This window comes from Asterias amurensis, chromosome 22 (genome assembly GCF_032118995.1).
Source record: "Asterias amurensis chromosome 22, ASM3211899v1".
NCBI lineage: Eukaryota > Metazoa > Echinodermata > Asteroidea > Forcipulatida > Asteriidae > Asterias > Asterias amurensis.
The window spans coordinates 3,388,408-3,415,178 of NC_092669.1; the positions used below are offsets into that span (position 1 = coordinate 3,388,408).

A 26,771-nucleotide genomic window follows, 5' to 3' on the forward strand; every position below is an offset into this window, starting at 1 on the left:
ATATAGGGATAATAAATATTTTTGTATAAACAACAGAGGGAGGGGCTTATGTGCCTAACCATTAATTTTATGCATTTCTTTGATTTCTCCGCCATTGATTATGTTGAAAGCTAAACGTTCTTTTTTACTACTAACAAGGTATTCCCTTGTTAGAAAATCAGTAATATTATTACACACTGTAAATGCCTTTTGAGAAGCGTCATACAGGCCTGGTTTTCAATATACGTGTAAAAAGTGTCTAATTTTTTAAGGGGAAAATCACCCAACATCCACCCCTGTTGAAAGATATCTGTACGAAGTGGACCAGTGAAAAGTCTGGTGGACTATTGAGATGACAAGCCAACTGGTCCCCCGCTGACAAGTCACTGAGGGTGGGTTCGATTAGCTTCCCCGGGTTGACCCCGCGGTGCTCATTTGTGTGAGCCCCTGACAAGCCCCCCGACAATGTTTTATATTATCAACAGCTCTCTATTGCTCGTTACCAAGTAAGTTGTTATGCTAACAATTATTTTGAGTAATTACCAATAGGGTCCAGTGCCTTTAGATGGAGAGTTGTTAACTGGCAGTGCAGTGTCAGGCACTTGGGGTTTTACGATACTTGGGGTTTTAAGATAACCCATTCATTTACTTTCTAAAGGTTAGAATTACACAAGAAAAAATTATGTGAATATCTATTTAAATAACTGTACATTATTTTTAAATCGCCAATAAATAACACAAGAACAAGAATTTACTTGAAAAGTATCCAGCACAGTAATTTATTTACAATTGGTTTATATTTACATATCTGATTAAATCAATGTTAAATCAGTTATTAAATATCAATTAAGGATCATGACCGAGTTCTCTATTAAAAAAGGACTTCACATCCTATGTATAAAAGAAGAAACTTAAACAAAACACTTGTTAACAAATGCTTTAACAAATTGTCTTTCTGTTAATAATACACAGTTAACGTAACAAATATTTATGAATATCAGAAAACCTTAAAGGAACGTTACAGAATTGGTAAGAAACAAAAATCGTGAAGACCACAGATTTACATAAAACTTACAAGGTCTAATGATAATAATAGTTGAAAACATCCCTTGAAATATTTCTGCCTGAAATGTCATATTTGATGAGAAATAAATAATCTAACTTTGCGTTTGGAGTTTATCGCTCAGTGAGCGTTTTATTCATTTTTATTTTGGCATCGATGCAATGCAAAGTTTGTAATCGGTTTTTCACTATTCTCTCGTGACCCAGATGGCCGATCGATCTCAAACTTCTGCAGGTTTGTCAGTTTATGTATATGGTGGGTTGCACAAAGTGCTTAAACTGCCAGCAACTGTTTTGTTAGCAAAAACCAGTTATGTAATGTGCCTTTAAGAAACATTTATGGGGAAGGTTAACATGGTAAAGATCAAAAAGGGAAACAAAAAATTTGTTTAGTCAATGCCAAAGCTCGCCAATTATTTAAGTTTATCCCAGTATCAATTCTCCAGGGAGAAAAAACCAACTGTAACCAAACCTTATGCATTTAATGGTTATTTGAGAATTGTCACCCAACTCTGATGACCGATTGAGCCTAAATTTTCACAGGTTTGTTATTTTATATATAAGTTGTGATACACGAAGTCTGGGCCTTTGGACAATCCTGTTTACCGATGTTGTGCGATTGCTTTAAAGGCACGGGACACTCGATTATTACAAAAAAATAATTAGAATACAAACTTAGTAAGGAGCAAGGGGAGATCAGTTGATAGTACAACACATTGTGAGAAACAGCTCAGCCTGAAGTAAAGTAGTTTTTGAGAAAGAAGTAATTTCTCACAAAAACATTTGAATTGAATGAGAGACCTCTGCTGAGGTCTCTCATTCAAGGCACCTAAACGCGCACAACTTGTGCGACAAGGTTTGTTTACATCAACGACCAATTGAGTCAAAATCTTCACAGGTTTGTTTTTTTATGCGTGTAATGAGAAGAACTGGTCTTTGACAATTAACCAAAGGTGTCCAGTGTCTTTAAGTCACTTTACAAAGAGTTGGATAATAACAAAATATAATTTTTTAATCATTTACATTTGAATGTTTGAGATGTCAATTCACTTATCAGAGCTTTTTGTACAAATGCAACAGCCTGGCTAAAAAAACAATGTTAAAACAAAATACAGAAACATTTCTGTATTTGGCAGCAATATTCTAAAGGATTCACTTGATTTTTAATGGATGTTGGGACTTTATTTCCCTTTTTGAAATATTCTTCTTGAAAAATGGATTGCTCAAGCAATAAATGTTGAACCTTACAAAATGTACAAAGGAAAATTTCTTCGCGCGGAATAAACTCTTGCACAATCAGCCTTGTCACGACCACCAAATACTCAAACACCACTTATGTTCATGATGTTGACATTTCGTAACACTTGTGTATTCAGTTCAAAGTGCCTACGCCTATCTGTATACATTCTGTCAACCCTTCTGCAGCGGATTTCACAAAACTTTACCCTACTGCTTAAAGACACTGGACACTATTGGTAATTGTCAAAGACCAGTCTTCTCACTTGGTGTATTTCAACATATGCATAAAATAACAAACCCGTGAAAAGTTGAGCTTGATTGGTCCTTGGAGTTGCGAGATAACAACGAAAGAAAAAAAACTACCTTGTCACATGAGGTTGTGTGCTATCAGATGCTTGATTTCGAGACCTCAAGTTCTAAACTTGAGGTCTTGAATTCAAATTCATGGAAAATTACTTCTTTCTCGAAAACTCCGTCACTTCAGAGGGAGCCTTTTTTTCTCACAATGTTTTATATTATCAACCTCTCCCCATTTCTTGTTACCAAGTGAGGTTTTATGCTTATAACTATTTTGAGTAATTACCAATAGTGTCCACTGCCTTTAAGTCCACTTGCGTAAAGTTGCGTTATAAACGTTGAGCAGTTGCGTAAAGTTTCGTGAAACCAGCTGCAGGTAGGGATCTTATTTGACCTTAAATTAAGGGAGGTAAAGTGGCGGCCGGATACAGAATTAAAGTTTCACAAATAAATTAGTTTTTCAAGGTAGTTGTTCCAGGACCAAGATCCGCAGAGCACACTGCTCAGCAAAACAAGGACCCGGTCTAATGAAGTTTTTAAGTACAAAATACTGCTAAGTAAATTACTCTGCGAGGCAAAGCAATAAAAATTGAAAAAATATTGGATCTAATACACTGTACACACAAGTAGTTTGAGCAAGGCCCGTTATCATTTGATATGCATGGGCGCAATGTGATACACTTTATCTGGTTTGCGTTTCCTTCTTCGTTCTCCGACATCTCCCTCGCTAGCGGGTCTGACCGGCCGGGCGACCGTCTCCTCGTTATGCTCTAAGAGTGTGACATACTGAGGAAGATGTTGTTCGATTAGTTCGTCGAAGTAACGGTTGAGAGCTGTAGCTGTGACACCAATATGGGATTCCTCCTGTATGACACAGAAACCAATTGATACAAATTATACAGGTTTGGTAATAATAACGCCAGCTCTTATTTAGCGCAATTCCCCCAAAATGATCAATGCGCTTTACACACAAAAACAATTCTGCATTTCTATGTTTTCTTCCTTGTAGCCCTTTACCTAGAGTGGCTTTAAGCCTTGTTTTAGGCGAACTTGCATAAAAAAATATATACTAGAATAAATAAGTCATGTGCCAAGTTTGCTTGAAGATAAAAACATTATCACACTTGGCTCGTGAAAAAAAAAAAAAAAATATAGCGTGTCTGCATTGCATATCTTGCAATGCCGAAGCGCTATATTTTTCCGTATTCCACTCGCCCTTGTGTGATAACTCATATTATCTTCAAGTACACGCTAATCCTCCAATCAGATTGGCAGAATAGAGTGGTGATAAAACCTTTATTGCACTGCTAATATCACTACCATGCGTCTTGTGTGTTCTATGTCACGCGCCAAGTTTGCTTGAAGATAAATACGTTATCACATGCGCGCTCGTGGAAATACGGAAAATATAGCACGTCTGCGTCCCATATCCAACTCGGTCTTCGGCCTCGTTGGATATGGGACGCAGAAGTGCTATATTTTTCTGTATTCCACCCTACCCTTGTGTGATAACTTATATTATATAACACCCAAGCAGATCCTTGCCATTTGATTGGAGGATTGTCCGTCACGTGATAGCAAATAAAAGTACCATTGCACGCTGAGTCACTCACCGTGCTTTTTCGTTCCATCCGAAATGTACCATTTCACGCTGCCAGCATGCAATGGTACTTTTCGGATGGAATGAAAAGCTGGGTAAAACAAACATCACTGCGTGCGCGTGTCTTTGGTAACGCAGCAGTGTTACTGCAAGGCATATTATGTAAAATTACTAGCATTCGGCTTCTACAATTAAAAAATGTAGGCCTACGCTTTGTTTGTTTTGAAAGTTGTATCTTTCAATCAAAATGACAAAGATCTACTTGGATGTTATATAAAACAAATAATGAATGTTTTTCATTCGTGCAATGGTGCGAATATGTTCATTCGATGAAAGCTGGAATGTTCCATTCAACTCGGCTCCGCCTCGTTGACTAGAACATTCCATCTTTCAACTCATGAACATATTCGCACCATTGCACTCATAAACATTCATTATGTGTATAATATCTACTACCATTTACTTTTAACCGTGAAACTCTTACGTATGTAAATCTGTAGACATTGTGTTTTGACATTATGATTATTACTTTGTGTCCTACAAAAAGTACCCAAACCCTTTAAAGGGTAAACTGGGAGGTACACGTAAGTCTAAAAAAAAAAAGCACACCACCAAAACCCAGATATATCCACTTTCTAGCCTCCAGAGGCCAGTTTCGATGTATTGACCCATTTCACCTGACGTCATCATCAGAAAAATCTTGAATGCGCCATACTGGTGGGCAATTTCACTGTCATTTTCGTATTAACTCTATGCCCTGTGTTATGCAGTGAAGTGCGCGTTTTAGGCGACGCGGCGTTAATACATGTAAACCTAACTGCCCACCAACATGGTTAGCGTGGCATCAGTCGCCGCGTATGACACGCGTACAAGGGGTCAATAAAACACTATTTGTTGGGCGGACTTACCCCGTTATATATATGGCAGTTATGGATCATGAGTTTGAAGTCATCAATGAATTCTAAAACAGTCTGATAGTGGTTGAAGTGTGAGGTCTGAAGACGACTTCGTATCGTGCCTAGCTCCATCGGGTGTTGTATAATCTTGTGATAGTTCGGCACCTGAAATTCAAACAAATTATTAACTAAACTCGTGGTCTTCAGTTTTCGAAATTATTTTAAATAATTTGTTTCAATTGTTAAAGCCATTGGACACTTTCGGTAAACAGTATTGTCCAAAGGCCCACACTTAATAACAAACCTGTGAAAATTTAGGCTCAATTGGTCATCGGAGTCGGGAGAAATTAACGGGAAAACCCACCCTTGTTTCCACATGTTTCGTCGTGTCATGACATGTGTTTAATATAAATCCGTAATTCTCGATATCGAGAATTGATAATTCTTTTAATGTTTTCTCAAAAAGTAAAGGATTTCATGGAATAATATTTCAAGCGAAGTCTTTCCCCGTTATCTTCTGTAAACCCTGTTAGTTTATTTGTAGATCTGTGAACTTTTTTTTTTTTCTGTTCCGAAAGTGTCCAATGGCTTCAAAGACACTGGACACTATTGGTTATTGTCAAAGACCAGTCAGATGAGTTGTGAGCTATTTTCTTAAATGTTGATATGCTGGTGCATGAGCTAATGGATGGTAGTAATTAGTTCCAGAGACGAGGGGGCTGCTGCAGCAAAAGTATCTAAGACCTATTAAGAACTCAAAAGTCAAAGAAAAGATGGCTTCTCACCGATCGACTGACTGGGTCTTGAAATGGAATACTATCTTCGCTGCAGTAGATCTCCAGCAGGACCTTCTCACACAACTGTTGACAAAATCAACGATAAAAGAAAATTAAATTCTGACTGAGTCTATATCAATTATAATCAGTCACTCATAAACAACTTATAAAGCACCTAAATCAAAGGTTTGCTCCAAGGTGCTGAGGCACAGAAGAAATAAATAAGTCATTAATGGTTGGCCTCCTGAAACAAGTGGGCTTTCAGAAATGACTTGAATGTGTTGAAGGATGTTGTGTCCCTGATGTGATTTTTGAAACTTATTTCAGAGTTTGGGTCCACCATAAACTGAGAAGGCTCTATCAGCAAAAGTGGTATATTTTATGATAGGCCATGGATGTCAAAGAATCTTGACCTCTGACCTACCATCTTTTCCTTCTCAGGAAGCGCTGAGCTTATCCGTCGTTTTCTGCTAGTCCCAGAGGGCGACACACTTCTATTAGTGCCGTCATCCGGTACCTGACATAGAGTGCAGACCCAGGAGTCACTATAAAGAGACGATAAAGAAAACCGAGTTAAAGTTCAGAGAATCGTACAGCTACCCATCGTTGGCTCAGAGCAAAAAGGATTTGATAAGACCTACAAAAATCCAGTTGGCATAAAGCAGTTAGGACTTAAAAGACCTAAAAAGACCCAGTTGGTTTAGAGCAGAAAGGACTAATAAGACCGAGAAAGACCCAGTTGGTTCAGAGCAGAAAGAACTTATAAGCCCTAAAAAGAAAGTCAACCATTAACTGCTCATCCATTTAGTTTAAAGACACACCCACTCTGTAAAAAGGATGTATACTTTCCAAGTTTTTGTGACCAAACTCGGTAGGAGCTTTTCCTGGTATTTTGTGCCGACAAGAGAAAACTTACCTTGGTGTAGAGGTGAGGGCAGGGATGTGACAGTACAGGTGATAGACCCGTGGGCAACTGTCACAGCAGAGAAGGTCCCCACCGTTGTGACAAACCGCACACCAGTCTTCGTTTGGATCGCTATTACTGTGGGTACGGGGAGACATGTGTTTTCCATTTTCATGGGTTTCACTGCTTGAGGGCTGTAATGAGTGACTAGCCTGTAGAATTAAACACAACATCAAAATTTTCACAGGTTTTTTATTCTATGCATATGTTGAGATACACTAAGTGAGAAGACTGGTCTTTGACAATTACCAATAGTGTCCAGGCATCAAAGCTTTTTACGCACCTCAAACCAAAGTTACAATATAAAAGAGTAATATTTAAATGAAAGTTAGAGCCACTGTGCTGGCCATGAATCCAAATATTTGTTGGCGGTTAAGGCACTGGACTCTCAGTGCCTTGAAATATCAGCATAAAACTTAACTAGCTAACAAATAATGGAGAGCTGTTGATAGTATAAAACATTGTAAGAAACGACTCCGTCTGAAGCAACGTAGTTGTCAAGAAAAAGTGTGATTTTCCATGAATTTGACTTCAGGACCTCAGGCTTAGATTTTGAGGTCCCGAATTCAAGCATCTGAAAGCACACAACTTCATGTGACAAGGGTGTTTTTCCTTCCGTTATTATCGTGCAACTTTGACGATCAATCGAGTTCAAATTTTCACAGGTTTGTTATTTTGTGCATATGTTGAGACACACCAAGTGAGAAGATAGTGGTCTTTGACAATACACCGATCCATTAAGCCAGGCCCAATTATCATTGACCAATAACAACCGCGAAATCTGATCACCATTTGAACCGTTTGGTGATCTTTGCACTAATGGTGATCAGGTTTTGCGGCTGTGATTGGTCAACTGGTAAGGAGGCAGGGCGTAATGAATCGGTCTATTACCAGTAGTGTCCAGTGTCTTTAAGATCAAACTCAGAGTACTTATTGTAATGTCCTTCAGTCGAAGACCTTTTATTTGACAAAACAAAAGGATAACGGTTCTCACCTCCAACCCTGGTTCCTGTTTGACCTTCAAAGGCCCATTACTTCCCATCATGCAACTGCTTCGATCGCCCTCACCCTTGGAAATAGCTGGAGATGACCGACTTGTGTTAGGCTGGTCGTTACTACTAGAAAACAAAAAATATTAATAACTAACAATAATGACCAGTTCTTATATATTTGGTTTGCGGTAACACCATGTGTGTATCTACTTGCCAGGTAGAGTTGGTTCTTAGAGAACTGTCTTTCTTTATTCTACTCTCACAAAGTAGATTTATCAGATGTTCGGGAGACTTCTCAGTTCTGAAAAGAACTGTCTTGCTTTTTAACTACAACCCGGGCAAAAGGTATAGTTATGGGAATAAATAGCTGACCGTGTTAGTCGAGGAAAAGTTTTGTGGATCATTGTATTTTACTTTTAATACATCTCTCCAACCAATGCATTTTGTAGCAAATGAGTACAAACACTTTTCAAAGACCAACTCGACCGCTCTAAGGCAATGTATTCCTTTAACTCTGATTGGCTCACTTGTTGGTTGTTGTGCCAGCTTGACTGACATCTGCCTGCGACGAACCAGATGATACGCTCTGAGGGGAGAAAGTATTGGCCCTCTGTTGTTGACCTTCTACAACACTGCAGCTCGCTCGTTCTCCCATAGAGGTCACCGACTCGTCCTTAATACGTGGCCCGTTACCTGAGAAGATGAAGCGAGACATTTTAAACCACAAGAAAAATCTAGGCACCTAGTCAGGCGCGGTTTGTGGTCACAAAGCACCAATGGTGTCCATAGTAGCGCATATTCCTTGCACATGGCTTTATACTCCCAAGGGAGCTGAGATGGTTTAAGAAATGATTTAAGGCCTAGTGCCCAGGGATATTAATTTGATGCGCTTTGGGACGCCCTGTGGCTGTGTAAGAAGCGGTGTATAAAAACGTAAATTATTATTATGAATGTGCAAGATGGCTGCCTAATTTTCTTGCTTACCCGTGAATTTTGTCTGTTACAGTAAGGATAATAATCTGCTTACCGTTAAACAGCGCTATGAAATTGGGCCGAGGCCTTAAGTTTGATATACTTTGTAATCAGGGAACGATTTCCTCCAGCAATTTTGCAAAGCAAAACAATTTTGACTAGAAACTTTTGTGCACACTGAATGCAGATATTTGAGTAGCAAAATGTGATTTTTTGAGTAGCAACTTGGACATTCGCTGGTACTTACCCTGTATTGTCTCATCTCCACTACTAGCTGGGCTGACCAGGAGTGGGGAGCTTGGGGTGTTGCTACGACTGAGTCCCGTCTGGGATTGATTGGAGCTTGGCCTCGGAGGTATGATGGGTGGAATATTGGGAATCGTCTCGGACGTATTGATTCCGACTTGGGATAACATCTGCTTGGACATCTGCCCGATTGAGAGGTTCGCTGGTGGAAAGTTGTATTTCTGCTGCACGGGGCCTGCCCGATAGATCATGGTGGGCACTGCCGGGCTTGTCGCCTGTCGGGGGAAGACTGGGCGATATGCAGGCGGCAATTGAATCCTTTGGGGTCCGGACATGGGTGTGAGGCCAGGCTGGAAACTCGGTGGATGCGATGGATCACCTAGTCGATTTTGCGGACTGTGAGGGCTCCCTTCTGCGCTGTTTTGTCGCCGACTCATTAACTGGTGCAAGTTTATTTTTTGCTGTAGCTCTTGACCTGGGCTGGGTAACCGGTTACCAGGTCCACGCATTGGTCCCCCGACTAACAACCCATGGGGTACGGGACCACTGGATGGGTGTGTAGGTATTTGGCCTTGAGGGCGTGACCCTGATTGTGCTGTCGCCTGAGGGGGCTGCCCACTACTGGCCGCCTGTAGGGGGTCGTGAATCATAAGAGTCCATAGCTGTGAGAAATTTGGCATGTGTTGCATATTGGTTAGGAATTTGATGTCAAGCCCCGCGATTGGCTGCCGTGTGCACATGATCCGAAGGAGGAAGACTAACTGGTGAACTATGACCTTTTGGCTGTAGAGGAGTGCAGTGATGTTTTCAGAGTGGAGGGCACGCTTAGTGAAATCGGCCGAGTGCTCGATAGCTTGCTCCACGCGGTGGACTTCTAGAATCTGCTGATCGAACATCTTCCTCCGCGCATCGCAGGCCCCCTTCAAATCACTCAAGAGTTTCTTTCCTCGCTGTGTGATGTCATTTACCAATCTAGAAATATAATTAAAGGCAGTGAACACTATTGGTAATTACTCAAAATAAATATTAGCATAGAACCTCATTTGGTGACTAGTAATTGGGAGAGGTTGATAGTATAACATGTATAAAATATTTTGAGAAACGGCTCTCTCTGAAGTGACATAGTTTTCGAGAACGAAGTCATTTTCCACAAATTTGATTTCGAGAGCTCAGATTTAGAATTTGAGGTCTCAAAATTAAGCATCGGAGTGAAAGCACAGAATGTCGATAAAAAGCGATATCCTCTTCATACCTAAAAACGAGGTTGCGTATTTCCTGAGTCGCTCTCTGCTCTTTGTTCTGAAGCTCTTCCCCTTTGCTAAGAATGTGCTTCTTGGTCTGCTGTACGTAGTTCTGTTTCTCGTTGAGTTTACCAAGCAGGATCCGGAGAGCCGACTTCTGCCTAACTGCAATCTCACCGATGAATTGATATCTAGGGAGGAACAATCAAAAAAATTATTTAATAAATGAAGGATGGAAAACAAAAAAAACACAATTAAAGGAACGTTACAGAATTGGTAAGAAAAAAAAATCGTGAAGATCACAGATTTACATAAAACTTACACGGTCTAATGATGATGATGGTAGAAAACATCCCTTGAAATATTTCTGTCTGAAATGTCGCATTTGATGAAGCCAGTGATCACACCCGAATTACGTTACAACTTATAATTTCACTCACTTATGCTCTTTGTGTTCTTGCAGCTGGCAATCTCTACACGTTAACTTCTCACAGGTCTCACAGTAAAGTTTGAGTTGTTCCTGCAGGTGGACGGCACAAAATAACGGTTTCTGTTCAGTGCGTCCGCCATTGCTCTCCCCTGAAGTACTTGCAACCTCCGATTTCTCCTTTATCACATGATCTTTGGTGACACGTACACGCTGATGGGCCTGAAAATAAATCGGAAATATACAATTACAATTAGGGAATGTGTCAATAGAGAACGTACATAGGAACGATCTTATTAAAAAAAAAACTGAAGTGCATATTCACTATGATAAGATTGCTCCTGTACTTCCGTAAACGATGCAGTTTAGCGGAATGTTCTTGGAGTACAATAGCTCTAAGCAAGGTTTTTTCCATCGTTTTTGAGATATTGTCAAATTGTTTAAATTGAATGACTTGCGGGTCATTAAACTCAACGGATGAGCAGTTAATCGGCCTGGGGCAGTTACCAGCCCGACTGGTTTGTGCATGATCCAATTAAGTTCTCTGTTTGGAAAAGGATTTACATGAAGATAACAGGTGTGAGTTGCAAGAGGAATGAGGATGTTTTATTCTGGCTTTCCTGTAATGTTTTTTAAGGGAACGCTTTTTGTTTTTGCCTAGAACATCCAACTTTTAAGATCCACACTCAAAGGCAGTTTATTATTTTATGCATATGTTGAGATACACCAAGTGAGAAGACTGGTCTTTGACAATTACCATTATTGTCCAGTGTCTTTATAAGTGAGAGGTTACAAAACTATTACAGACCTGTACGCAGGGATCACACAACCACTCCATACAATCCTGACAGAAGGCAGAGACCTCCGATTTATCATCACACAAGCAAACATTTGGGTTCTTGATATTGTTCTCCGATGAAGCAGATGCCGCAGCACTTGTCAAGAAGTAGTTGTCGATGATGTCATTGACGTTGCGACAATCTTGACGACAGATGGGACAGCGACAACCTTTTTGAGCACAAAGAAATAAAACAATATAATTAGTCTTACTACATAGTGCACATTGTTTGCCCAGTTTTTACCTTGAAAACTTGCACGGAGGATAAATAATATTCATTTCGGTATTTACCAATGTACACCGATGTGTCTAACAATCTATGTAGCAGTGTATAAAGTGTGTACTCGGTACTTTCCTGAGTTCTGTGAAAAATCACAGGCACGTTACTCGGTGGTATTTCGAACTCACAACTTTTGCAATTCTAGAGCAGTGCCAACTTGACCACCGAGATTGCCCAGTAGCTAGCCCCACTTGTGTGGCCAAGGATAGCTGAATCCTTGGCCATTACACAAGTGGGGCTCCCGGTAGGAAGAGGCAGTTCGAATCATATCAAATTCAAAGTCAACATATCCATCCGTTAATAAGGTTTATTGCGATTCAGACACACAATGCATTGGGGGGCGGTTTCTTTGCAGTTTCTACGACTCGCGCACGCAACGCCTATACCTTTGTGTGGGTTCAACAGCGCCCTCTCTTGATATTTTGCTATTCGCGATAAACCTTATTGTTAGGCCTACCAATCAATCAATTGTACATTACTAAAATATCTGAACTCCTGATTGATCCACTTAACACATTTTAAGTTTCAGTTAAAAATAATTATCACAATTTAAACCTGGGTTTGTTTGTTCAAAAATTTACAAATAAAACGACAACAAAAATAACATGGCCAACACTAAATATACTGCCTGCCCTCGAACCTTCTTGTGGTTCTATAAACTAGTGTAAATATTGCAGCAATTAAGTTATAAACTTATATAATCGTACGTACGAAAAAGGACAGAAAACATTGCAGCAAAAGTATTAAAAGGGCCATGTCCGGAAATTGGGCCAAAATAGCTACCACCATTATCAATCATCAATGCACTCACTTTGTTTGTCTGCACTGGCTACGTTCATTACACACTCCTTGCACACTGTGTGTAGGCACGGCATTAGCTTCGGTTCTCGACTTGTAAGATCGCCATCGCAAACCTTACAAGTTGTGGCAAACGACCACTGTTCCTCGGGTTCAGCATTATCAGAACTGCCACTTGCTTCTTTGTCTACCTCGGGTGGATCTGGGGTGGGCGTATTTCCCTTCTCCATTTTGATATTTGGCACAAAATCGAGAGGCAATTTTTTTCTTCGGTTCTGCTTCGGGCGGGAGATCAGACCGCCATCTTGGTAAAGTTCAACAACTGTTTTGTCTTCCCACGAATATTTAAGTAGTCTTCAGGAAGCTCTGTAAATGTGTTACATTTCATTCGAAATTGTCAAGAAAAGTGCTTTAGGAGGACTTGTTCATTTTTAAAGTGACAAGGAGAAAAAGTCATCAGGAACTTAAATTTACAGTGTTAAATGCCCGTAAACAAAACGGTCCTAATTAAGCAATGCCTTGTACCATCGTGGGATATGAGAAAATAATATGAAATCATGCAAATTTGCGTAGGGTTGGTTACGAGGGCGAACATTAAGTGCACTTTTAGACAAATAAAGTGAAATTATTTATAAATGGTTAACTTTTAACAGTTATAAGACTATAATTTTAACATGAACATTTCATTTAAAAATAATATGTTTATTTCCTTTGTGCGTTTTTTATTAATAATTACCTTGCAACCTCGAGCCCAAGTTATTTTCATAAATTAGTCTCGGATGTTCTCGCGTAGTCTCGCGAGAAACGTTCTTTTGCTTACCATCAATCCAACATGGTGGGTTTGTGAATTTTACTATCCAGAAAATCCGATGTCATCGGGGTATTAGGGCTAATTTATTTGATATTAACTATGTTTTTCGTAAACTTTAGGAACTGAATTACAAAACGGTGATGTTTTCACTTTTATTTGTTACGCCAATTACTAATTAAAACTGATTTTAAATTTGTGTTCATCGACGAGTTGACGTAAAGTATTAACCGTATACATGTACATGTACGTCTACACTGTGTTGATCCGAAATTTAACACTAAAAATAAATAACTTTTAATTCTGCTTGTTTTTAACCTTACCATAGCTCATAATATTGCCACCTATCTTAACTCAATGCCAAGAAAATAACTCGTTCACAGACTGACAGGGACATTGATTCATGATTGTCTATTTTTAATTTAAAAAACACTGGTTCGGTTGATTTTAAATTTATTTGTAATGTACTTATTACTGGGAATACTGGTTTTATTTACGTAAAAGAATAGACAGGAACAATTTTGTATGGCTAGTGCTTAAGCCTTTAGGAACCTCCGTTTATGATCATTACTATATCCCCTGCTCTGCATGCAGTCTGCTGTGCAAGCACCCAATTTCTGCGCAAGCTGTTTTAGTGTTTAAATGCATTCAAAGAATCCCTAAATATACTAAATCTAATCATAATGACATGTCGAACGTGGAGTTTGCATGCACACGTAAAATTCCCTGCTAACTAAGTCAGTGCTAACGTAGACCCAGTGACTGGGGCGCTATTTTTTGAAATTTTGACATTATCGGTCATTATCGGTCATCTGCTAACTTAAGAAATCACTTGGCCAACATTTTTTTTTACAACAAAAACGTGTGAGTTTTTAATCTTAACCTTGTATAATGTTGGCGACTTTTGAATGTGGTGCCCCAAATAATATGTTTACATCTCATGATCTTGGAGAACACGACTTATTGAAACCTGCATAGTTTTTTTAGTAGACAAGCTAAAAAATATTGGATTTTATTTTTAAGGTTAACAAGGCAAATGACAACAGTTTCTGACAAACTGCATCGCCAAATGTGCAAGGTGTAGTGGCAGCCAATCAACAAGTAATATTAACAGGGGTCGAAATTAAGTGTATTTCCATGGTAGTCGGCAGGGCTAGTGACCAACAATTTTTAGTAGCCCTGATTAGAATTTGGTAGCCCGAAAGACACATTATGTCTCGCGTCACGGCTCAAACTTTACAATACACCAATAACATAGTTCTTTATTGTTTGTGATGATGATTTTTGCATTATTTTTCCACTAGCCCGTCGGGCTATCAAACTGGAAAAATGAGTAGCCCGGCTGTAAATCTGGTAGTCCCGGGCTAGCGGGCTAGTGGCAATTTCGACCCCTGATTAACATGTATTTTTGATGGTTTCTTTTTTAGTCTGTTCTCAAGCATCGCAAGAAGACAAGGAAGCTTCGTGGGCATGTCAGCCACGGTCACGGTCGTATTGGCAAGCACCGAAAGCATCCGGGAGGTCGTGGAAACGCTGGTGGACAGCATCACCACAGAATCAACTACGATAAATAGTAAGTATTTAATGCCCTGTTCAGACAGGCGCTCGATCCAGTGTCACGCCAAAACAAATAAAATAGGAACGACTCTAAACTCCCGAGCAAGTTCAGAAATGAATTGCTCCCCCAAGTTCAATTTATAAAAACACATTTTTATAGACAGTTCTGCTTGAATGAAGTTGTGAGCTAGTTGAATAAAGTTGTGAGCTTTATATTTTTTTTTTTAAATTAATTAAAATAGTAAGCAGACCCGATAATGCAACTTCCATTGCGTTTCTGCAAACATTTTCTTTGGCGTGGAGAGTTGAAGGTCCTTTTTTGTATCTCGTTAGAATATTACAGCAAAAAAGATCCTCTCACTCACTATGATACAGTTCTCAAAAAACCATAAGGTGCTTTCGTTTAGCTTCCCCGGGTCGACCCAAATAGCTTTGACGTCATTCCAGGGGCTTACCTGGGTCAGCCCCCAGTGCCCTGCTTGTGGAACAGGTCACTTGGGGCTGGCCTGAGGTGCATGACGTCACTACGAGAGGGTGAGTGATCGTTCGATTAGCTCTTGTCAGGGGCTGACTCGATACGCACCACAGGGTCGGCACAGGAAAGGTAATCGAACGCACCCATGGTGAACGTGCCTTCCAATTCACTGCACCTAAACTATGGAACAATCTTCCACACCTTATCAAAACCTGCCCTACCCTTGAACAATTTAAAGGCAGTGGACACTATTGGTAATTGTCAAAGACTAGCCTTCACAGTTGGTGTATCTCAACATATGCATAAAATAACAAACCAGTGAAAATTTTAGCTCAATCGGTGATCCAACCTGTGAGATAATAATGAAAGAGAAAAACACCCATGTCACACGAAGTTGTGTGCGTTTAGATGGTTGATTTTGCAATCTCAAGTTCTAAATCTGAGGTCTCGAAATCAAGTTTGTGGAAAATAACTTGTTTCTCGAAAGCATGGCACTTCAGAGGGAGCCGTTTCTCACAATGTTTCATACCATCAACCTCTCCCCATTACTCGTCACCAAGAAAGGTTTTATGCTAATAATTATTTTGAGTAATTACCAATAGTGTCCACTGCCTTTAAGTGGAAACTTAAAACTCACTTAACTCACCCAAGCCCGCCGAGACTTTATTGTATTATGGTATCTGTTTAAGAATCGTTTGTTGTTATTATTAACCGATTGGTATCTGTTTTTCAGCCATCCTGGTTACTTTGGAAAAGTTGGTATGAGACACTTCCACATGACGAGGAATAAGTATTTCAAGCCAGCTATCAACGTTGACAAGGTGTGGTCGCTAGTCACCGAAGAGACCAGAACTTACTACGCCAAGAACACCGAAAAGGCTCCGGTTATCGACTGCGTCCAAGCTGTAAGTGAAAATTTAGATCTAACGAGCCATATTTTTGACCGCGCGAAGGCGCCCTCAATCACTTCCGGGGGTATATTCATTCATACTCAAAACAGTTATTAAAGACGGGAACAACATGGACATCTAATCCATCAAGGACAATAAGACATTAAAAGGAGCTATCCACCTCTAAAGCAACTTCAAACTACGGCGCTACAAAAGTGACAGAACTCCTGTTGAAACAGTGCAAGACAAATCTTATATACCCGAAAGTGATGATCATACTCTTTAGCGCGCCCTCAAGAGGCCAAAAGTACAGCGCATTCCAACCTAAAGCCGTTTTCCTGCTGCACTTTTTCTTCCGCTGCCACGTTGAAAGTTACCGAAACTAGCTTTGCTATAATTCTATCGGGTGGTCCCTAACCGTGGACTGGTATTTGTGGCGTGTGCTTAGCGCTTTACAGCCTGGTCGCGGTAGGTTTACAGCGCTGAGCTGTTGCCGTCGGACATTTTAGCCGCCCTGTTAAGTTACCGTGACTGCGCGGAAGTTTTCTGTGCCCTCTTTTGTCTGTCAGTTTAACATCACGGTCGCGATAAGTTGATAGGGATGTTTGTTAAAGGATTTGGGTACTTTTTCAAAATGTCCACAGATTTACATTAAACTTACAGGGTTTGAGGATAATGATAGTGGAAAGCTTCCCTTCAAATATTACTTACTGAGGTGCTGTGGTTTTTGAGAAAAGAGTAAAACAATGTAATGAAAATACGTTTGTAAATGCTTTAAATAATTTTGGTGGTATGAGACGAAAATTGTTTTCATGACATTGTTTGACTCATCACCCAAAAACTACGGCACCTCAGCACATAATATTTTCAGGGAATCTTTCTACTATCATTATCTCCAAACTGTGTAAGTTTAGTGTAAACCTGTGGACATTGTGTTTTTTGTCCTACAAAAAGCACAGTCTTTAACCATTGGTCCATGTAAGATTTAATTTTCTACAGAAAAAGCCAACGGGAACACTGCTAGGGACAGGGAGGGATTGTATACATTTTGAATTTTTCCTTAAAATTATCCAAACAAAAACAACTTTTGAAAAGAAATTTTCACTTATTGGTTTTATTGTATTCATCTGCAGTTTTATAGGATTAAAGGCTGTGGTAATTGATAATTACTCAAAATAGTTACAAGTAATGGGGAGAGGTTGATAGTATAAAACATTGTGAGAAACGCCTCCCTCTGAAGTATCATAGTTTTTGAGAAAGAAGTAATTTTCAACAAATTTGATTTTGAGACCTCATGATTGGATTTTGAGGTCTGGAAAGACAAGGGTGTTTTTTCTTATATTGTTATCTTGCGAATTTGATGACCAGATGAGCTCAAATTTGCACAGGTTTCTTATTGTATGCATATGTTGATATACACCAAGTGAGAAGACTGGTCTTTAACAATTACCAATAGTGTCCAGTGTCTTTAAGATAATTTGGCTCTTTGTGAAAATGGGGAAGATATGTTTCTTTCGAATACATGTATAAATTATCTTTTCTTTTTTTCCTCAGGGTTACTACAAAGTCTTGGGCAAAGGGCTCCTCCCCAAACAGCCAGTTATCGTCAAAGCCAAGTTCTTCAGTCGCCTAGCTGAGGAAAAGATCAAGAAGGCCGGAGGATGTTGTGTCCTCGTTGCCTAGTCGATCCATGACTAGATAAGAAGACATCCACAGGCATCAAGAACTCACGAGTATCAGCGGGGACTAGATACCTTCTCCCGCCAGAACAATAACCATGGGATAGAAAGCTACGATGGCGCATGTGAAAGTAAGCAACAGTGGAGGATCAAAGGCAGGTGGCGTCATGGATGCAAAGCTAACTCAGATCAGTAAAAATTGTGGAAAGTTTTTAACTAATCCATTAGCGTTTTTGTTGACTACTCTGTCCATAGTGGACCATATAAGAAAATACCTGAATGATTTGTCCAGTAGCACGAATCAATACACATGCTGAAAGTGTGTTGTGTTCTTGGGTCATGTGCGTCGCTTTGTTTTTTCAACCTCTGAATTCTAGTGTCTAAAATGCTGGATGTTTTCTTGATTCCTGTCACAATTGTAAAAGAGAGTTGGTTCGAAAAGGGTTTCACACAGTTGGAGAAAATAAAGTAATTATGTACACAAATGAATGTGTCAAGTGTGGAGTTCATCATGAAGTATTTGGAGTTTATTATAGTATTGTAGAAACCCATGTGCATGGTACAGTAAATCCCCCCCCCCCCTCGATTCTGTGAAGACACTTCACAGTACATATTTTCTTCACCAAGGGGTAGAAATATTTTGGTGCCAGAGAGATTGTCGAAATGCCCTTGGGCTGTAGTCTGTAAACTTGGGGAAGCCGAGAAGTATTACAGACATTATTGGCCTAATTCGTAGAGCACTGATGTAAAGCCCAATCATCTCATTCATAGCAAACAAAGATTGTTTTTTAAAATTCTGTATTGATTTTAGTTTCCGACATTTTCTTCAAAATCCACCTAAGATGGACGACTTCCAGATCGTGATTATTCTTCTCATCTCAGCCATGAAAACAACCCCACATTTACTATCACGCGCCCTAACTCTACATGACAGAAGTTGATACAAGAGGGCGCTGTTTGCAGCGGCTATCAAGATGAGTAAAAGCTATGATCTTGGAACCAAGTCTAGGTCACGCCAGTGTCGGATGCAATTGTGTCCGCCATGCAATACTGTCCGCTCTGGACACTTTTGCATATAATGCAATGGTGTCCGGGGCTATGCAAGAACCGTTCGGTGGACATGTACATGACTGTACGTGTATGTGCTTGCATAAGCGTGCATGCACTGAACTTACAAACATGTAATGGAGCATGAATATTCACGTATTTTATGACAGCGAATACTCACTTGGCTTGTAAAAAAAAATGGCGAACGTGTTCTGTTGACCAAGGGCGTTTTATTTCCTGCAAGGACGGTTTTGCATGGGGGCGGACATAACTGCATATGCAAATGTGTCCGGGCGGACACAGTTGCATTTATGCAGCAGCATCCGGGCGGACATTATTGCATATGCAATAATGTTCTCTGGATAGTATTGCATATAGGACATCATTGCATGGGACATCGGGCTTCCTTGTGGATAGATGGGGCTCGACCAGAGTCAATGACTAGCACCAGGCTATCTCAATGAACTTATTTCACAATACATGGTTCATCGCAGCCATAGATCATCAAACAAGTGTCTTAAGTAGGATTTGAAACTTTGCATGGTGTAAATACGATATAGAAAGGTTTGCGTTAACCCCGATGTATATAATGACTACTCTAATGAGTTGGTGGTTCTGAAAAGAACCGTTGGTTTTCAACTCGACGTTTCGATCAGTATGCTCCGATCGTCCTCTGGAGAAAGCAGACGATCAGAGCATACTGATCGAAACGTCGAGTGGAAAACCAACAGTTCTTTTCAGAACCATCCCAACTCATAAGAGATAGTCATTACATGGTGTTACCGCAAACCTTTCTACCAGTGTCTTCTTGTGACTTCAAGGACACACACCTATAGTAATGGGCATTTTTGCATCTGCGGTACCAGCCCTTGGCGGAATACTCTACCAATAAAGGCATTCGCACAGCTTCATCATTAGACGGGGGAAATGTTGATAGCTTAAAAAGAGTAGAACAATTAAAGACAATAAACTGGGTTATAGTCCAGCAATTGCTTTATTTTGGCAAGCATTTGTTTACTTACGATTTTAATATTCCCCTCTCTAAGTTTATAACAAAACAAATCATAAAAAAAAACGTTAAAGGCAGTGGACACTAATTGGTAGTTACTCAAAATGATATTAGAATAAAACCATTCTTGATAACAAGTAACGGGGAGAGGTCGATAGTATTTTAAAACACTGAGAAATATCAAGATCAGTAGAAATATCAAGATCAAGATCACCGATATCCTGCTTAATAACTACACGTAAGTAGGTTACGGAGAGTGAACGTTAGTAGTAACCATCCGCGTGCAAAACCTCCCTACATGGGTGCGTTCGTTTAGCTTCCCACGGTGGTCACTGGGGTTAGCCCCTGACAAGAGCTAATCCACCGATCACACTCGCCCTCTCGTGGTGACGGCATGCAACTCGGGTCACTCCAAGAGACCCACTCCACAAGCAGGGCACTGGGGGCTGACGCGGGTGAGTCCCGTCAAAGCTATTCGAACGAATCGGGGGCAGACCGGGGTCGACCCAGGGAAGCTAAACGAATGCACCCATTATAAAGTAGAATGATTGTTTTCAGCTGTATGCAAGCAGCACAGCATGGTCATTATGGTCGTTTCATGGAACGTTGACTCCATCCACGCTTCAGTGAGGTGACAGGTACTGCATCTCTGTCTGCAGCATTCACGAGTGGACACCAACCATTAGAATCCCGAGAAACGGTGATCAGCATGATTTTTTTTTTCTTCTTTAGATTACTAAATGACTTCGTGAGAAAATAATTCCAACTTCGAAGGGATTCCCTTTTCTCAAACTCCATAGCTCAAAATGCGTTCAATAAAGAAAGTTTGTATGGTGATTTCAACTGTTGTGTAATTAATCTATGACACTAATTTTAAAATTCTGGAAGATTTTGTTCACACATGCTGTTGCATAAGCTATCTTCTTGCTGCCTGCAGCTGATAATAGCTTGATGTCGTCCTTGATAAGACGTTCAGTGCGCCCGTTGAGACAAAGCGCTGCGTGAAGATCCAGTGGTGTGTCTATGTTCTGTAAGGAAGAAGAAAAGACGGATATAAATCATTGGACTCACACAGAGTGCGCCACCAAGAGTGCGCTTAAAAGTGCAATAATTCAAAGTGCAATGGATGACAGGTAAGGATTAATACAGGACAGTTACTTTCTTTTCAGACACAGTGATTTCATTGGATAGACGTGCAGCGACGTAAGCTGTCTTTGTGTTTTGGTTGGTCCGAGGTGACGTTTGGCTTTGAGCTGCACTTGCGGTCGTCTGCATATGAATCTAGGTGAAAGGTGAAGATGGGCGGGGATTGACCTTTAGGCTAGAGGCTACTCTATGGCGTCATTCACGAGCCTCGATGTGTGACGTCAGAAGTTAAGGCTACCCAATGGGGTCGTAGTAAACAGCATGAACATCTGCGTCACATTATTTTCTTTCGGGTCTAGTGATAATTCAGAGAGCTGCCATGATGTCTCCATCCTAATCATGCTTCTCATATCGAATAACAATACTGAATGCTAATAATCACTTTGCAAAATGGAACCAGACTATTTTGTTCGTCAAGCCTCGGTTTGGTAACATTAATATTAATGGGAGAAATTCAAGATGGCTGCACCATGATAAAGGTCTATACTTCAATCCCTGTCCATATCACCTTTGACATATCATAATACATGTATACAATCATTTCACATGGTCAAGATACTTTGCAAATCTGCATACATTACATGCAAGCTTTATTTGTACTATATACATAGGGGGCCTACTCAGTACACACAAGATGCAGACTTGATGTTTCTATTGGTCCGAGGTAATTGCCGTTTAGCTTATAGCGATCAAACACAAGTTTTCCATACAACCTGGAAAATGGCAGCAGAACTTTAGAAAGATCACCCAAATGAACTATACCCCTATACTGGCCTGCACCAACATATTTGTTGGTTTTTATATGTAATCATTTATTTTAAATTCATGTTTGACCCTACCTCACTTATACCCCCCCCCCCCCCCCCAACCCTCACCACCCACTCCCCACCCCAGCACTAAATGTCTTAGGCTCTTTACGAAACCAGCTTCGGCTTTGGATTCGGTTTCAGGCTCCGTCCTCTCGTTTGAAGTAGCCCTGGGGTGAGCGCAAAGCACGCGTATTGTCAAAAAAACAACAACAACCGCGGGGCCATACTAAAACCCGAGCCGAATCCAAAGCCGAAACCGTAATTTCGTAAATGCCCTGTATGCATCTCATACCTGTGACTCTCAGTGAAGTATGGTGATTCATCATTTCCGTGACGTCATCCTCGTGTCTTGTCCGCCGGTTCTCATGAATGAAAGTTGCAATCGCATAACATATCAATGCACCGGTTACGGCAGTCCACTCCACGGGGCTTTTACTCCACCAAACCCAGCATAGCACTGAATAGGCTAGTAGACTGAACCAGCCCCACTCGAACAAAAACATATCTGGTGGAACTCTTGTTTGCAGTTTGTTTTTTCAAATGGTAGTTTTGGATGCATGCCCATACAACTCCTTCCACTGTGGTACAACTGTGGCTCTCACTGTCAACTCTGCAAACTTTGACAAAGTCACAATTCATCAGATTTGATTGACTTTGTGAGTGCGAATTTGTGACCTTTGATAAGATGGGAGTTCGAACGTTTTTGTTCTTTCGTTGATCATTAAAGGGGACGTATTGGTTTTTGAAACCGTTCAATTGTTTAAATTCTGTATAAATACAGATACACCGGTGAAAAATTTAATTTCAAAAAGTTGAGCGTTGTCAAAATCTGAAGTGGTTTAGTGTTCGCAGTAAGAATCTGTTACGCACATGGAAAAGCTTCCGACATTCACATTTAATACAATTTTTTGGGGTATACAAACTGTATTATTTTCTTATTACCACATTACTTCAAAGTGAAACGATTCTCATACTGTTTTATACTGTCGATTACAAGTACGTGTCACACCAATGTAAGTTTTTATCGCTATTAGTTTTAGAAGTGGTGTATTAACACCTCCTCTTTAAAGGCGCTGGACGCGTTTTGTATGTCAAGGATCAGTATTATCACTTAGTGTATACTAACATGCATAAAGTAACAAATTTGTGTAAATTTTGACACAATTTGCATCGCAGTTGCAAGAGAAACAAAAACACTCTCGTTGCATAAAATGTGTGACACTGTGCTTCCAGATGCCTAATAAAACACTTCAGGCCTGAAGTTTGTTAATAGTGTTTGAGTGAGTGAGAAATTACATCTTCTCAAAAACTATACGTTACTTCAAATGGAGCCGTTTTCCACAATGTTTTATCAACAGCTCCCCATTGCTCGGTTCCGAGTAAGTTTTTATGCCAACGAATATTTTGAGATGACCAATAGTGTATTTAATGTACTAAAGTGATTTCTACCGTGCAGTCACGTTTGATATTGACCCCGCCCTACATGTTGTCAATTTTCATATCTATTCGAACTGTTTACCGTCTTCATGGCTTCTGGTTCAAAGGTTTACCACCGAAAAGAGATAACGAAAGTTACCTCTTTTCTTTCTCAACCCCCCCCACACAAAAACAAATGACAAACAAACAAGGGAAACAAACTCTTGTGCATGAAATCGATGAATGATAACACGGTCAAATGGACATAGCTTCACGCATATCTTTATCTTTTGGGCAAGACCGAAAAACTCATTGTTTGTGGTATGTCAATGAACTTTGTCAATATCGTTTTTCTGTGTGCCAGTTAGATTCAATTCAACGTGTAATTGTCGTGTAGCTAAGGATCACAACCACGTTTACAGTCGACCTGGGACTAATAGGGGCAACTGACTTTTTATTTGAAAATAATATCAACAAATAAACCGCAGGAAACTGACTTTGTGCTCTCGACAGTTCATTTTTCTTAGTTGTCAATGTTTCTTTACCGTAAATTAATTTCTTAAAGTCACCTGGAAATATATATATTTTTTTCAAACATTAGAGTGTTATGTTAATGAACAATAAAATAGTTGTTTTGAGTAATGGTTTGTAACGATTTATATGTTTAAAAAATTGATAAAGTTGTTTGGGGGTGACTCCGCATACCCCTTTTGTGACGTCAATCGAGGCAGACTTTGCCTCGATCGAACATTGAACACAGGTACGTACGGTACATGCAAGTCCTAGTCGTGAGTTTGTACGTTTCGAAAAAAGGTTTATTTCTTGCATTTTTCCGGCAATGTCGACCACGTGTATTGCTGCTGATGTATTGCTGCTTGAGGCAGCAAAACAACTAAAAAATGGGGTCAGTTTGCAAAATGGTCCGGTCCGACGTCTTTTCCAGCGCTGTGCAGCAAACACTTCGAGCCGTCGTGATTCAAATATTGCGCCTCGATGAACAGCGCCCTCTCGGGTCGGGCCTACTTTTAAACTTGTTTATAAAACGGAAACTAAATGTTTAGAACCTTAGTTAACTGTTTATTCATATTCTACTCATCAACAAAACAATTTTTAGTGACAAAGGCTTTTATCTTGACAAAATACCACTTCCAGGTGACTTTAAAATTAATGTATTATTTCGATTATAAAGTCAAAACAATTTGATTGCAAAGTTTTAGAAGGAAAACAAAATCGGACACTATTCATTTACGGGAAACTTCACGGTAAATTCACAAAATGTCGGACCAGTTGCCCGGCTGGTGACAGACAGTTCAGGCAAAGGTCACGACGTTCGTTCTAATTCCTGTACTTTAACCAAGTTCAAAGACACATGTGTTTTGCTGACCTTGCCAATGTTGTCTAATGCCGAGACTATCATTGTCTGATGTCAAGGCTATCTTGTGTAATATTTGCTTCAAAAGGTGTACAAGGGCATAGTCTTGATGACAAGTCGTTAGGCGCTGCCTATTTGTCTGCCTTTCATGCAACAGTCACAGAGCGATGTTACACATAATACAGTCGTAGGTAGCGCGAGGCAGCTCTTATAAGGTAATTGCGACTGACCCACACACACATACTGGGATCGAGGGTGTGCATCGTCCCCGTAGCTACGCCGCGCTGTAACTACACACCGCGCTTAACAATTACCGTCTTGACTTCAAGACTAACAAGGGCATAGCCTTGTGTACTTTTAATTTTTTTATTGAAAAGGTGTACAAGATTATAGCCTTGTGTACTTTTGCCTGAAAAAAAATGCTTTAAAATGACGGAATTAACTCTTGTATTTTTTTTAATTCAATATTTTGTCCGGTTAGGTTGACCCGTTTTGACTTCGGAATAGCCCATTAGGGCAACATCTTTTATTAAAAAAGCTGGACTTTCCCCTCGTGATTGTCCCCCAAAAGATGATAAACGCTCAAGTTATTCTGATTAACCTAAATCTCTGAATTCTACTCACTTTTACAACCTGTAGGCCTCAATAGAGTCGTTGTAATATAAACATTCGCCGTGGAACCCAATTCCCCAAGACCAGTCCTGACCCACACGCCTACTGTTGGTGATACATAACCGAAATGATTAACTACTTTATTTTTAAACGTTTTCTCAAGATTATCTTGGCAAGTTTTTGGAACTCTAATCACTGTTTCCGCGAATCAAACACAACCACCTCCAATTCCGTCTATTTTGGCGTGCTTATTGTTTTTATTATTATTATTTTTTTATAAATATTGTTTAGGTATATATTATTCGTTAACATTTGTAACCGGCGCTGCAGCTAGTCCAAGAACGGAATGGACTGGGAGCTACGGGACCCGGGTTCAATTCCCGTGTATGGGTGTTTTTGCTTTTTGTTTTTGCTTGGACGCATTGAATTATTTAAGTAGTATAAAAATCATCTCCAAACACCAACGGGCACTGTGGCGACACGGTGCACTGGATAGTTCCATTGTGCGTGCAATCCAGAGCTGGGACACCGGTTCGAATCCTACCTGTACCAAGAGGGACATGACTTTTACTGCTTGCACCAGTAATGGATTGGGGTCCGTCATGTCTATCCCCAAATTAGGTGTGGATGATTTACCGTGTGGGAGAGTAAAGGAGGGACCGGGACTGCAAATCCCTTAAGGGTTCTAATGGGTGATCACCACGCTGGTTTCGATCAGACTTTGAGTCCCCTGAAAGCCTGGTCGTCACTCTGACTAACTCTTTGCACAAATTTACTTTAACTTTATTTAACCTTAACAACAAATACCAAAATATTATAACTAATTTGACCCACAAACTGAAAACAAAAATTTGACACTGAAGGCCTTGTAGACGTTTTTCAAGCACTATTTGACAAGTTCACGAGGCTAGAAAATTTGTACAAACTATCCTTGTAAACTTAGCTATAGCCTTGAGGGTTTTTTTCTCAATTTTTGCTATAAAAAGTGTTAGGTTTCAATTTTTCCTTGAAAAAGTGTACAAGTCTATTGAAATGTGTACTTTTCAATTTGTTCCTGAAAAAGTGTACTTTTAAATTTCTACTTGAAATTGTGTATAAAGCTATGACTTGTGCTAATCAATTTTTGCTTAAAAAGTTTACAAGGCTATAGTTTGTACAAATTTTATAGCCTTGTGAACTTGTCAAATTTTGCTTGTAAGAAATCTTTTGCTTGAACAAAATGTACAAGGCTTATAGTCTTGTGAACTTGTCAAATTTTGCTTGAAAAAAATCTACAAGTGAACTTGTGAACTTGTCAATTTTTGCTTGAAAAAAATCTATAAGGCTATAGCCATGTAAACTTGT

General features: G+C 39.9%; 2 protein-coding genes across 3 annotated transcripts; one reads left to right on the forward strand and one right to left on the reverse strand.

Moving 5' to 3' along the window:
- Window positions 1–16: 16 nt before the first annotated feature.
- Window positions 17–13,126, reverse strand: LOC139954015 (transcription intermediary factor 1-alpha-like). Of its 2 annotated transcripts, none has more exons than XM_071953647.1 (12): window positions 12,621–13,126; window positions 11,500–11,699; window positions 10,705–10,913; window positions 10,276–10,455; window positions 9,025–9,995; window positions 8,333–8,498; window positions 7,808–7,928; window positions 6,766–6,965; window positions 6,274–6,394; window positions 5,859–5,933; window positions 5,086–5,238; window positions 17–3,441 (listed from the first exon to the last, which is right to left on the reverse strand). In XM_071953647.1, exons 1-12 carry the CDS (start codon window positions 12,835–12,837, stop codon window positions 3,226–3,228), a joined length of 2,829 nt encoding a protein of 942 aa, XP_071809748.1. In that variant the 5' UTR covers window positions 12,838–13,126; the 3' UTR covers window positions 17–3,225. The 2 variants fall into 2 exon arrangements, with proteins under 2 accessions (XP_071809748.1, XP_071809747.1); XM_071953646.1 differs by having other exon boundaries at window positions 7,808–7,931.
- A 225-nt stretch (window positions 13,127–13,351) lies between these two features.
- LOC139954017 (large ribosomal subunit protein uL15-like) lies at window positions 13,352–18,501 on the forward strand. The gene is made up of 4 exons (XM_071953649.1): window positions 13,352–13,442; window positions 14,843–14,988; window positions 16,181–16,352; window positions 17,892–18,501. The coding sequence occupies exons 1-4, from the start codon at window positions 13,440–13,442 to the stop codon at window positions 18,018–18,020; spliced, it is 450 nt and encodes a 149-aa protein (XP_071809750.1). The 5' UTR covers window positions 13,352–13,439; the 3' UTR covers window positions 18,021–18,501.
- The last annotated feature ends 8,270 nt before the right edge of the window (window positions 18,502–26,771 follow it).

What these genes read in the sequence shown, in the direction of transcription:
- LOC139954015 (XM_071953646.1), bottom strand. Translation starts at nt 12,837, where the DNA reads ATGGAGAAGGGAAATACGCCCACCCCAGATCCACCCGAGGTAGACAAA. An exon ending in AACAGGAACCAGGGTTGGAG is followed by an intron (nt 6,966 to 7,807) that starts GTGAGAACCGTT and finishes TTAATTCTACAG; the next exon opens with GCTAGTCACTCATTACAGCC. An exon ending in ACTGCCATATATATAACGGG is followed by an intron (nt 3,442 to 5,085) that starts GTAAGTCCGCCC and finishes TGTGTCATACAG; the next exon opens with GAGGAATCCCATATTGGTGT.
- LOC139954017 (XM_071953649.1), top strand. An exon ending in AGAATCAACTACGATAAATA is followed by an intron (nt 14,989 to 16,180) that starts GTAAGTATTTAA and finishes TCTGTTTTTCAG; the next exon opens with CCATCCTGGTTACTTTGGAA. An exon ending in TTATCGACTGCGTCCAAGCT is followed by an intron (nt 16,353 to 17,891) that starts GTAAGTGAAAAT and finishes TTTTTTCCTCAG; the next exon opens with GGTTACTACAAAGTCTTGGG.